Here is a 13,808-nt window from a genome sequence, read left to right as displayed (position 1 = left end):
GAAAGACTACTCAATGGGACATCTACTCTGAAGATGGGGTAGTAAGTGCCAGAGAGAGACAGAGCTGGAACCAGAGGAAACCCAGGTCTCCCCGTTTGAGTTTGATAAGCTTCATCTCCACGCTAGACTTCCCTATGTCACACACAAAGAACCCCAGGAAGGAACATTGTATCAGAGGATGAGGAAACTACCACATAACAGCTAAGAATCTTAGAATGGCTTTAGGCTTTTCTGTGCTTAGAAAATGATCATAGACAATATGCCATGCATGGGGCTGGAGAGACCATTCAGCAGTTAAGAGCACTTTGGCTGCTCTTACAGAGGATCTGGCTTCAGTTCCCAGCACCCACAACCATCTGTAACTCCAGTCCCAACAGGCACTATATGCACATGGCGCACATGCACACACACAAGCTAATGTTCATACATACAGAATAAAAATGAATCAGTGCTTTTTTTAAAAAAATAGATTTTTTAATTTAAAAAATGAGATTATAATATAATTAATTTCTATCCCTCTTTCCCTTCCTCCAAACCTTCCCATATACATCCTTGTTCACTTGCAAATTCATAACCTCTTTTTTTCGTTACTTGTTACTACTATATATGTATACATACATATATATTCCTAAATATAGCTTGCTCCGTCCATATATTGCCACATGTATGCATGTTCTTCCTAGCTGACCATTTGGTAAATAAACAAATCTTTAAAAACATCAGCATTATTCTTTAATTCACTGAATACCTTCATGTGTGTGAGGCTGCACTAGTGTAGGGAAGACAAAAGGGAGATACCACATCCTAATTCTTAGCAGATTTCTTAGGTCTAGTTTGTATGTTTCTTTAAGCTTGTCTTTAGTATTTATATGTCTGTGCATGTGTTGGTGCATGTGTGAGTAGGAGAGAGACTAGAGGAAGGTATCAGTTCTCTTGGAGTTGAGGTCACGGGATTTTGCCAGCCATTTGATGTTTGTGCTTCAATCTGAGCTGCAGGTCCCACAGTAGAGCCCTAAGTGCCTTTACACACTGAGCCATCTCTATTACGTTAATTGCTGGGTGGGCTATTCAAATACTGAGCAGAAACTGTTTCTAGAAAGATGGGTAGAGTCTGGTACAGGAAGTGATGCTGCTGAGAGAAACTGACATGGTACATGTCAGTCTAAAGAACTCAGAAATCAGCAGCAATGTGAAACATTGTAACAAGGACTCCCTTCATGACCCTCGAAAGCCTGAGGAAAATATTAAGGGGTGTCGAATAAAAGCCTTCCCTAGGCCTTTTGTGTTGGTGAGAGTTACTGGTAAACTTGAGACCTTAGGTCATCTGTCGTAGGTGTGACTTGAATGGAGGTCATGCTCTATGAGTGTAAAGAGTTCACTACATAAGTCTATTCAGTATATTCGTGTGTTTGAAGTTGTTCATAATCAAATTATTGAGGGGATGCCTATGTGTAAGAGTCTGGGTTCAGTTCTCAGCATGGCAAAATTAAAAAATATGGAGAGCAGAGGGCTTAGCTCAATTGGCAGGATGCTTGCTTAGCCTACACAAAGCCCTGATATTCACCTCTAATCCCAGACCCTGAGAGGTGGAGGCAGGGGGTTGGGACTCAAGGCCATTCTCATTTGTTTGAGTCCACAAGCAAATGCTTTTTCACAATGTAGTTGTTTTTATTTTGTGTGTGGATGTTTTACATATGTGTGTGTGTGTGTATACACATACATATATGTATATGTGTTTATATATATATATATATATATATATATATATATATATATATATACACATACATACATACATACATACATACACACACATATAAACTGAGAGCTGTTATTTAGATGCTGGGAATTGACATCCCCCCCAGTCCTCCACAAGAGCAGAAAGTGCCTTGACTACTCAGCCATCTCTCCTACCTCAAGCAATCCTGAAAGTTGAAAAAGCCACAAGGTATCACATTTCAGAATGTATGAAAATACAAGTGACTTTTCAGAGGAAACAGGGCATCCCAAAATATGCTTCTTTATGTTTAAGACTACATCCACAAAGAGAGACCGGATGAATTATTATTCATAGATACATGAAGGCATAAGACTATGATAAAATATTCGTGAGAACAAATGCCAAGAAAGTAGCTACTGTTAGAAATACCGAAAAGGAACCAGATTTGATGGCACATGCCTGCAAACCCATGACTCAGAAGGTTGAGGCGGGAAGATTAGAAGTCCAAGGTCACTCTTAGCTACCTAGTGAGCTTTGGGCTACATGAGACCCTGTCTTAAAAAAGAGATGGCTCAGTGGTTAAGGATGCTTGCTGTACAACACAAGGACCTGAGTTCACCATGTGGCCACCCTAGCCAATAACCAAGAGCAGTGTTAGAGGCAGGGAACAGAGGCAGGAGGATACCCGGGAACCTGCTGTCTGTCAGTCTAGCTCAGGCTTGTTATCAGCAGAATAAAGTAGAGGATGGTAGAGTGGGACATCCATGTGCATGTGCCACAGTGGCACACACAGACACACACAACAAAGCAAACGTGGTACCATTAACACGGACCTCTTCATGGTGAGGGTATAGATTCCACAATTAACATCACTTTTCAAAACATAGTTGCAGTAGTCCGGCTTTGAGATGGGAGCCTGGCGTACTCACAGTTGGCAAAGGTGAAACAAGGTGTTCATGCCAGGCAAAAAGGGTCTCTGCATCTGTGTGAAGGTAGTGCCCGTTGGTGGAGGGAAGGGTGGGCAGGTAGGTAAGAGGCAAAGGAAGCCTCAGATTCATGCTTTCTGGCCAGCCTCTGTTCCCTGTGTGGCCGTTCCAGGCAAGTATTTACTGAGAAAACAAAGCAACCCAAGACATGAATCTGTGCTCTGAAAGAATTCGGAGTGTACTTGGACATTTTCCCCCACAAACTCTAGATAATTCTACTGTCAACAAGCAAAGCTCTCGGCACAGTAGGAGGCCTCGAGTCAGTTTTAAAACTGTCAGCAGTTCAAATAGTACTTCCCCCTTCAGAGCTGGTGTGCTTTTGTAGAATCTTTGGCTAGAATCTGTGTTTCCAAACTAACCAGGAAGGTGGCCTTTCAACCTAGGCTCTTCTTCAGCTCTGCCTTGCTCTCTGCCTCACTACGTTGAAAGTAAAATGCAGGAAGAGACACTTGTCTGCTCCAGTGTTTCCTTGTTTCTGTTTGTTGGGTTGATGTTTTGTAATTCCTGTTCTGTGAATCTCACAGCTCAGAGCTCTCCTGCCAGGGTGGTTTAAATGATGGTTTAATGCTGTTTGTTCCTGGCCCAGCCTGCTAGGGGCCCTATTTATCTGCCTGATGATTTCCAAACTCAGGATCACAGCAAACCAGCATGATCTGTATTGCCACAAGTTCCAGGGCACTGGCCTGGGCTGCTTTTAAAGGGTGTTTGGACTAGTTTGGGACCACAGAACAATACCGACAGTGGCCTAGATCTTAAGGCCCAGTGCCTGTGCTTCTTCCTGGCTGCAATGATCAATGGATCCCTTCCACACTTAAGGGATTAATTGCCCATGTACTGAACTTAGCAAGGGTGGTCTTTAAGATGCCATGCTGCCATTAGGGCCATGCATATGTGGCCTCAGGATACAATCAGGGCCCTTATAAAGATGAAGTATTTGATAGTGTTTTTATCACCTGGGTAAAGACTCATTGTCCCTCCACTCTGAAGGGGGCAGCCCTCCCCAGATGACTGAATATAAAATCACCTTGACGTCACACACCCTGGGCTGAAGAACTATGAGACACAACTTCCTGCTCTTTGTAAATGAGCCAGGCTATCACGTTGTGGATGGGCTGTGTGTCTTCCTCATCCTCATCTTAGGACAGTCACTTTTTGTGACCACTCCAGGCATTCCCAGTCATCCAGGACTTCCTTCAAGCCATGGCCATTCCGCAAACCACCAGAGCTTACCCAGGACTCTCAGTCACACAGACATTGTGATCTTGGAACCTGGAGTCAAGTCCAAGTCCTTCTGGTTTGTAATTTGAGCTTCTTGACCACAGCTTGTGGTTCCTCTGTCTCTCTCAGAACCAGGGCGTGCTGGCATATGCCACTGAGCTCTCCATTGGGCCTTTTAAGCAGGTCTGGGCAAAGCCGAACATTGATGTTTCTAGCAGGGTACTGGTTAATGCTGATGATGCTGGTCCAGAGACCACACTCAGAGAAGCTCTAGAATACCAGCTAGAGATGGGGGTGTGATTATTTGCTGAGTCAGCATTAAAACAGAGGTGAAAGCAAAACTTGACTCCCAGTGTCCTTTGGTGGCATTGTCACTACCGCATGTCTGCCACTCCTCCACCCCTGTAACCTCTGCCTGGTGGATACTTTAACTGGGCACATTCTCGTCGGTTAATGTAAGCAGTAACAGTCCTCTTTGGTCTTCAGGTGGTAAGTCCAGTCTGGAGGTGGCAATTGCCTCATTGGTGGCAATTCTAGGGCATATGAAGACAGTTAGCATTTGCCCCAGCAATAGCAGCTCCCCTAGAGCTTCCCATGTCTAACCACACCAGGAGATTGTTGCAATTGCTAGTTCAGGCAGCTTCAATATTACTTAAGAAAATGGGGTTTTATTATATGTACAACAAAATCGTAATCAGCCTTTAAGGTGAATCTACCTGTTTGATAACACAGAGGAACCTAAAAAGATGTAAATGAAACAAGCAAGACAGAGAATACAGCATCTGGAGGAAGGAAATGTAACTTGTTGACAGAACATCTGCCTACCATGTGCAGGGCCTGGGTTTGAACCTTAGTTGAGAGGGAGGAAGGAAGGGAGGGGAAGAGAGGGAGAGGGAGAAGGAAAGAATGAGTAAATGAGTGAATGAATGAATGAATGAATGAATGAATATCAAGAAAGCAGATAGAGACGGTAGGAAGATGGTTTCCAGGGTGGGTATGGAGAAGTGGGAGGTAGGATAGTGGTCACTGGGCAGAGGTTCAGTTCTTTGGACAAATGACTTAAGAGCAAATGTCCCTCACAAGGACCTTAGTAAATATTGTCTAATAGAAATTTGCTCACACTACTACTGGGAGATGAAAGAGATGCTAGTTTGCTTGACTATAATAATTCTTCCAATATGTCTGTCTATCAAAAATATTATATACCTTCAAATATAAACAATAAAAGTAAAATTGCTGCTTACCCTTAAAAGGAAGGAAAATGAAGTTTCGGTGAACATCTGTGTTTGAGTCCAGATCTGGTTTTCTTCCAAATCTCTTTTCTGATTCCTGCAGCTTCTGAGCTTTTAAAAAAAATAAACCACCTGACACTGTGGTCCCCCTTACTGTGTGATGTGTGGCTTCATCCCCCTCCTCTGCAAGCCTTGAAATTCTGGTCTCACAGGGTACCTGGAGGCTAAAGGGTGACTTGAAGGTGTCAGGTGTGCAGTGGCTATGTCAGTGTCTCTGGAACCCATGAGTGAGCGAGCTGGAGCTGGCAGTGTGACTTTAGGTGGCATTTCGAGTGGGATCATTTCCTCTTAGAGCCCTGGTCAGAAAGTCATTTCCTAGCCCATGCAAAAGGAGAAGGCGAAAACAGACACCTCCACCCATTCACTGTGACGTGTGTGCCCACACACACATCACGTACATGCACTGCAATTATAGCAGCATATGGAATGATAATAGATAAATGATACATTTAATATTACAGTCAATATTTTGATTCACATGTCATTTGTCCATTTTATCTGAGGTTTATCTCACTACGATGTACCATCAAAGGACTGTTTTCCAAGATCATTTGGAAACATTATTTTTCTTGTAGCAATAGTGTCAACATGACATATTGTTATGTTTATGATAGCTTGCTTTAGATTTTTTTAGGTATTTCTTTGTGAGTTCCACAGTGAAAAGCCCTAGTACAATGTATGTTGAACAATGTGGTTTTGTCTGGTCCATTCTTGTTTTCCCTCCTCTTCCCGCGGAAAACAGTTTTCATTTTTAGAATTAGCCTCCCTTGATTTCTTAAAAATATTAAGCTGTTCACATTTTTTTAAATAAAAGAAAATGTTTTCACAGTAAAAATACTCTCCTTTGCCTTGCTAAAGGACACACACGATATATGTTGGCCTTGTTTGTCTTTTACTTGACAGTGTACGCTGGACCTTCCTCCTTCAAATACCTTTTTTTTGTTCACTCTCTTTTTGGTCACATCCGTCTTTTACTTTAAGTGCGCCCTACACACAGTTATATTAATTGTGCCATAAAATTATAGGTGTGTTGGTGATTTAACTGAGAGTTTTACTAAGTGTCCGCTTCCTGACACAGACTGTGATAAATGCTGTCTCTCCTGTCCCCTCTCTTTCTCAGTCTAAAGGAGTTCCTGCCAAAAGAGTACATCAAGCAGAGAGGAGCCGAGAAGCGAATATTTCAGGTACTGGAAATGCACAGAAACACGCTATTCCCCTTCCCCTCGGTGCTCATCTGTTCTGACGAGGAGCATCCCATACATGGAGTGTTGTCCCCTGTGCATATCCGCTTCTATAATGACTGATCTCTGACTCAAAGAGGATGGGAACGGACAGCTCTACTCTGAGAAGATTTATTATCTTAAATTGTACTTTCTTGATAAAGGTTACTTAGCTCTTCTGAGAAAAAAAAAATGTGCATACATTTATTTTCAAAGGTATTATTCTCATAGCCTGGAAGCAAGGTGATTGGCCATCAAGCTGCACTGGGGAAGACACAAAGAGCCCCTTTGTCCTGAGATTTGGTTTTTGAAGCTAGAATTGGGGAGCTTGTGCCTTTTGAAAACCTTGGATTATTTTTAAAGTCAGTGGCTTGTCTGTCCTAGACAGTCGCCAAGAAAAATCGAGCCGTCCATGTGACTTTGAAACACTCTAGTGAATGCAAATCCTCAATCTTCTTTGATTTTTGAAATGGAAATAGAAAGTATAATATAAATTGTGTGTGTATAAAATATTTTTATTCATTATCATTTCCAAGTACTTTGATGTTCAGAAATGTATATGCTTTGCTTGATGAAAAAGATATATTCTGAATCTATGTTAGAAGGACCCCTACCTGTCCTTAGAGGGACATCTTTCTTGCTGTTGTTTAAAATATGAACCCTGAGCTCTTTGGGATGTTGGGTCCTCCTGGCATGCTGCAAATGGGCCTGGATCCTTGCACTCAGCTGGGAGCTACTTGAACTTCTGACATGCTCTAGTCCTTAATCAGAACAAACCTGTGTCATGGGACAGGAGAGACCACATGCAGAAATGTCACTCACTATTGGTCCCTGCATACCTCACCTCTCAGGACCCCCACCCCCCACCCCACTATGTTCCCCTAATGGCAGGCTACAGTAACAGATCCCCACCCCCACCCTCATTGTTGCTTTTGCAGGAACATAAAAACTGTGGAGAGATGAGTGAAATAGAAGCCAAGGTGAAGTACGTCAAACTCGCCCGGTCCCTCCGGACATATGGGGTGTCCTTTTTCCTAGTGAAGGTGAGTTGGCCAGGGTGGAACCAGGGTTTACCTGGACCTTCCCTGCTCTCTTCAGTAAAGAAGCTCAACTTAGCACTGACAGATGCAGCATCTGGCCAGTTGTGACTTAAATCTAACTGCAGCAAGTGAATTCAGGGCATGAGCACCAGGCTAGTGAGTGAGCCCGGCTGCTCCTGTGAGCCTCTGGTCAGCTCCATCTTGCTTGTGTCCCAAAGGAACAGTCTGACTGCTGCTGTTCTGACATTCCTAGAGGTCACCTCAGAGCTCTAGTGTCTTCTAAAATAAGTGATCATGGTTGACCCCTGACAAAAAGATTGAATCCATGTCATATATGTTATACTTAATTTTTCTTAGTCCTGAAACTGACCTTTTGTTAAAAAGAACTGAACTCTTTTCAGTGTCTTTTGAGGGCTTGAGGGTCATAGAGAACTTTGTTCTCTCCCGTTCAGTACACATGTTCTGATACCACTGTGTCCTCCTCTTGTGAGGAAACCAGGTCTATTCATCTCTCTACCTGTTCAACTCTGTCTGTCTGTATCCACCCATGCATCCATCCATCTATCTGTCTGTCTGTCTGTCTGTCTGTCTGTCTACCTGTTCAACTCTGTCTGTATCCACCCATGCATTCATCCATCTATCTGTCTGTCTGTCTGTCCGTCCGTCCGTCCGTCCGTCCGTCCATCCATCCATCCATCCATCCATCCATCCATCTATCTATCTATCCATCTATCTATCTACCTACCTACCTACCTACCTACCTATCTATTTACCTATCTATCATTTATCATCTATTTTGAGACAGTCTTAATATATAGCCCTGGCTGACCTCAAACTTGAAGAGATCTTCATCTGTTTCCTGAATACTAGGCCACCCCCACCCCCTGCCGCCCCATGCTAAAGATGTGTTTAAGCTTAGACATTTGTTCCCATTGTGGTTTTGCCATTTGCCAAATGTCTTCCTTAAGCAAGTTTATAGTGTCTTCATTTACAGAGGGAAAATACGATGACAGACTCTTGTGGAGTCTGAGGTCTGTGAATGGTACTTGTTTTAGTGAGCATCATCAGACTGCTTTAAGTGCAAGCACAAATGTCAGTGTCAGGTGTGGGTATACACTCCAAAACATGCATTCTTCATGGGACACCAATGTTACTGGTGACAGCTGTGTAGACATATGTATTTCAGCACATACCACTTGGAAAGTTTTTCTTCCTGACAGTACTAAAAGCATAGCTATCCTAAGTAAAATTTTAGCAATAAGGAAAATAGTACAGATCACATGAGACAATCATTCCCAGCATCTTTTCATGCAACATAACTTTTAAAGTTTTCCTTTCATGAGCCAGGTATGTTGGCTGTAATCCCAACACTTGGGAAAGGAAGGGAGATGAGGAGTTATGTGATACATGAGACTCTGGTTCTATTATATGTACAATTTCTGTTGTTGTTGTTGTTGTTGTTGTTTAAATTCATGTATCCTGTAGTTTTTATTTTATGTATTATGGATAATTTAGTTCCACGAAATCGATTTTACTACAACATTTGTATTTTACAATTTGTTTGTGGGAGTGGGTAGCTTTTTAAAATTTTTATTTTATTTTATTTTATTTTATTGGTGTGTGTGTGTGTGTGTGTGTGTGTGTGTGTCCGCATGTGGAGTGGGCCTGGTCATGAAGTACCTTTGGAAGACAGATGAGGGTGTCAAAATTTCTCAGATTTCTTGGAACTGAAGCTATTGCTTATCAAATAGGTGCTGGGAACCAAAGTTTGTTTCTTCTGCAAGAGCAGTAAATGCTGTTAGCCACGGAGACATCTCTTCTGCCCCTACAAAATGATTTTTAAGCATTGAAATATTTTTGGATGTGCCATAGTTTGTTTATATAAAGTCTTCTGTTATTGGAAATTGGAGTTCTTTCCAGCCTTTCACTAGGACAAACTCCATTTGTGTTTCTTTTATCATTATTATTGGATATTTTCAAATATTATCCCCTTTCCTGATTTCCCCTCTGAAAACCCCCTATCCCATCCCTCCTCCCCCAGCTCACCAATCCACCCACTCCCACTTCCCTGTCCTGGCATTCCCCTACACTGGGGGCATCAAGCCTTCTCAGGACAAGGGCCTTTCCTCCCATTGATGTCCAACAATGCCATCCTCTGCTACATATGCCACTGGAGCCATGGGTCCCTCCATGTGTACTCTTTAGTTGGTGGTAAAGTCCCTGGGAGCTCTAGGGGTACTAGTTGGTTCATATTGTTGTTCCTCCTATGGAGCTGCAAGCTCCTTCAGCTCCTTCAATCCTTTCTCTAAGCTCCTTCTCTGGGGACCTTGTGCTCAACCCAATGGTTGGCTGAGAGCGTTCACCTCTGTATTTGTCAGGCACTGGCACAATAGTGCTTGTCGGCATCCACAATAGTGTCCGGGTTTGGTGACTATATATGGGGTGGATCCCCAGGTGGGGCAGTCTCTGGATAGTCTTTCCTTCAGTCTCTGCTCCACACTTTGTCTCTGTATCTCCTCCCATGAGTATTTTGTTCCCCCTTCTAAGAAAGACCAGGGTATCCATACTTTGGTCTTCCTTCTTCTTTAGCTTCATTAGGTCTGTGAATTTTATCTTGAGTATTCTGAGCTTCTGAGCTAATATCCACATATCAGTGAGTGAATACTATGTGTGTTCTTTTGTGATTGGGTTATCTCACTCAGGATGTTATTTTCTAGTTCCATCCATTTGCCTAAAAATTTCATGAATTCATAGTTTTTAATAGCTGAGTGGTATTCCATCGTGTAAATGTGCCACATTTTCTGTATCCATTCCTCTGTTGAGGGACATCTGGGTTCTTTTCATTACGAGGCTAATATCCAATATATACAAAGAACTCAAGAAGTTAGACTCCAGAGAAACAAATAACTCTATTTTAAAATGGTGTACAGAGCTAAACAAAGAATTCTCAACTGAGCAGCACCTAAAGAAATGTTCAACATTCTTAGTCATTAGGGAAATGCAATCAAAAGAACCCTGAGATTCCACTTCACATCAGTCAGAATGGCTAAGATCAAAAACTCAGGTTACAGCAGATGTTGGCGAGGATGTGGAGAAAGAGGAACACTCCTCTATTGCTGGTGGGATTGCAAATCTGGTACAACCACTCTGGAAATCAGTCCGGCGGTTCCTCAGAAAATTGGACATAGTAGTACCTGAGGACCCAGCTATACTACTCCTGGGCATATACCCAGAAGATGCTCTAACATGTAATAAGGACACATTCTCCACCAAGTCCATTTGTGTTTCTTGTGACAAAGTTATGTACTCTTAAAAATTTTACAATAAAAACAAAAATCTTACAACAAAAACAGAGTGTTTCTAAAAATAAGCTGTGTCAAAGTGGAAACAATTTTAAGGCTCTGGATGGGTATGTATTGACACATTTCTCTTCTAAAAAGGATTGCCAATTTTTTTAAGAGGCGTGTGTCTGTGTGTGCATGTGTGTGTTCATTCATGCATGCATGTGTTAATGTACTGCTGTGGAGACCAGAGATATTAGATTCCCTAGAGCCAGAGTCACACCTGAGCTAGGTTCTCAGAAGCAAACCCAGGTCCTCTGCAAAAAGTGTGCGTTGTTAACTGCTGAGCCATCTCTCCTTGCAACCTCATGCTATGCCATTTTAACTTCCAATAATTAATGATCCCTTTCAAACCTTCTTCAGTTCTGAGAATTAATTTTTAATAGCTGACATAAATGAGATTTTATCTGCTAATTTTTTTATGATTGTAAATACTTTCTGCATCATTTTGGGGGGTGTTTTTGCTGATTATAAGAGCACTTCACAGATGGTATGTGAAATTTTGACTGCCCTATGTGCTACAAGTATTTATTTGCCAGTTCTTTGCTTCCTGGTCCCTCTTACCATGAGACATCTTGTTTGCACTTTTTTCTTTGTCCCTCTCTCCCTGTCTTTGTGTCTCCCCATCCTGCTTGAACACTCTCTCCCCTCTTCTTCTTCCCCTTCCTCTTGTCTTCTCTCTCTCTCTCTCTCTCTCTCTCTCTGATGTTCCCTCCCCTTCATCTATGTGTTAAGTTAAAGCTTTCTTATTCTTTATTCTGTTTTCAATGTTTCTGCTAGAACAACATTGCTTACCCAGAAGCCTCAAAAAATACCTACCTAAATATTCTTCCTCAATTATTAATATATTACAAGGTTTAGTGTAAGTATGAAATAAGAATCTACCATTATATTTTTTAAATCTATTAAATGAGTCACTAATCCTGCTCTTAGGATCACCTGTAACCCCAGCACTTAGGAGCTGAGACAGGATGGTTGCTCGAAATCCACCCCCTCCCCCCTAACCTGGGCTCTATTTCAAAGAAACAAAATTGGGGATGGGGTGGCTACTTGTATGAAAACTTCCTAACAGCACACCATGTACAGTGAATATGCACAGTGACAACGTTTCAAATGACAAATAGTATCCTAAACGCATTACCCCAAAAGAGTCAAGACCAGTAGTTGTACAAAAGCGAGGACTGCAAGTGGAAGTGGATGCAGAGATATTTTCTTAAAGGGGAGGGGTCTATACCTCTGCATAACGAGAAGATCCCAGTTGGACTGTTTGGGTCCACTTTGTTCAAAATCTACAGAAGTTCTCATCTGTTCTTCACCCGCCCAGATACTTCCTGGGATGGTAATGCTTGGAAGGATGCTGGATGTCCCTCCAGTTCTGTCCCTCACAGCTTTGGAGCAGCCCCTCCTGCTGAATAATAGTCCTTTCCAGGAAACAGCACACCTTTGTGAATCTGTCCAGTATCCTGGTGTCCCCCCCACCCCGCCCCATCCTTTTGTCTCAGTGCATCATTCACCTAGCTTTCCTAAAAAGCCACACCCAGTTTGCAGACGGACTGCAGGTGAAACCCACCCAATCCACTGTATTCTAGAAAGGCTGGTGACCCCTGGCCCCCTCATTCCAGGAAAAAATGAAAGGCAAGAACAAGTTGGTTCCCCGTCTCCTGGGCATCACCAAGGACTCCGTCATGCGTGTGGATGAGAAGACCAAGGAGGTGCTTCAGGAGTGGCCTCTCACCACGGTCAAGCGCTGGGCCGCTTCACCCAAGAGCTTCACACTGGTAGGAATAACCAGGCACTGAGGGGACTGGTGTGGTCCTGGGTGGTATTGGAGGGCAGCCTGTGGGTATTATTCACCTTAAAGGGACAGCATGGAGAGAGGAGGTGACACAGTGCTTGGGTACAGTGGGCACTGGAGCAGAAGTAAGGGGCTGAGCAGCACTGGGATTCTCCATGCGTTGCTTCTTCTCACATGTTGTGCCCCAGTCTTCTTGAAGCTCATGGATGGGAAAGTGTGAATCCTCCTCAGAATTGTGTTTCCCAGCCTGCCTAGAGAGAATACAGACTGTATGGAAGTGTTGTAGAAACAGCAGAAATCTGGGGTAATACTAAACTCTATGTCACTTCCTTGCTTTGCGACCTTGTTCAGGTTACCTTTCCTCTGTCAGCTCCAATTTTCCCAGCTTAAAATGGGATAGTAGTAGCTGCTTCATGATTTCTAGCATTGGCTGAGATGATAGAACAGCATAAGGTTCACAGAAGGTAAATGACTGTCCCAGGCTTTCTGACCTCTACTCCCCCTCTCAACTTCAAAATTTGCTGTTAACAGAATACAACTATGTAGCCAGATAGGGACACATTACATCTGAATTCTGAAAATGGAAGTAGTTTGTCAAGCAAGAAGAAAAAATTTAAAAGTACTGGAAGTTGTTAACTACAAACTAAGGTCTTTGGAATCTCGATTTTCGTGCAGACATTGTAAAATAAGACTTTTTTTTTTAAGTATAAAGGAGTTTAGAAAGAATGAATGGTTAATGTTCTTGTTTCTTTTCTGTTGCTGTGATAAAATACCCTTGACCAAAAGCAGTTTCAGTCCATAGTTGCAGGCTAGTCAAGGCAGAAACTTAAAGTAAGACATCCAACAGTCAAGGTCACAGAGGGTAAACACATGGAACCTTGCTTACTTGCTCTCCATTGCTTTCTCTACTCTTGTACTGTTAAGGACCCCTGCCTAGGGAATGGTACTGCCCATAATGGGCTGGGTCTTCCTATATCAATTAACAGTGAAGGCAGTTCCTCACAGACATGCTCACAGGCTAATTCAATCTTGGTAATTTCCTAATTGAAGCTGTGTTTTCAGGTGACTCTATCTTACGTCAAGTTGACAGTTAAACATGAGGTTAGAGAGGCTTGGTGAGAACCTAGGTTGGGTTCCCAGCAACCACATGGTAATTCACAACCATGTTTTAACTACAGTTCTAAAAGTCTGATGCC

General features: G+C 42.6%; 1 protein-coding gene across 8 annotated transcripts in view; it reads left to right on the top strand.

Moving 5' to 3' along the window:
* The window catches only part of Tln2 (talin 2), a 416,961-nt gene that overhangs the window by 250,839 nt on the left and 152,314 nt on the right, over window positions 1-13,808 (top strand). For all 8 annotated transcript variants that reach the window (NM_001081242.2, XM_011242813.3, XM_011242812.3 and 5 more), the window contains 3 exons: window positions 6,337-6,400; window positions 7,375-7,479; window positions 12,440-12,595. In NM_001081242.2, coding sequence (NP_001074711.2) covers window positions 6,337-6,400; window positions 7,375-7,479; window positions 12,440-12,595 — 325 coding nt within the window. The remainder of the gene's footprint in view (window positions 1-6,336; window positions 6,401-7,374; window positions 7,480-12,439; window positions 12,596-13,808) is intronic.

This window comes from Mus musculus, chromosome 9 (genome assembly GCF_000001635.26).
Source record: "Mus musculus strain C57BL/6J chromosome 9, GRCm38.p6 C57BL/6J".
In the NCBI taxonomy this organism is placed as follows: Eukaryota; Metazoa; Chordata; class Mammalia; order Rodentia; family Muridae; genus Mus; species Mus musculus.
This window is presented reverse-complemented; position numbering and strand designations above follow the sequence as displayed.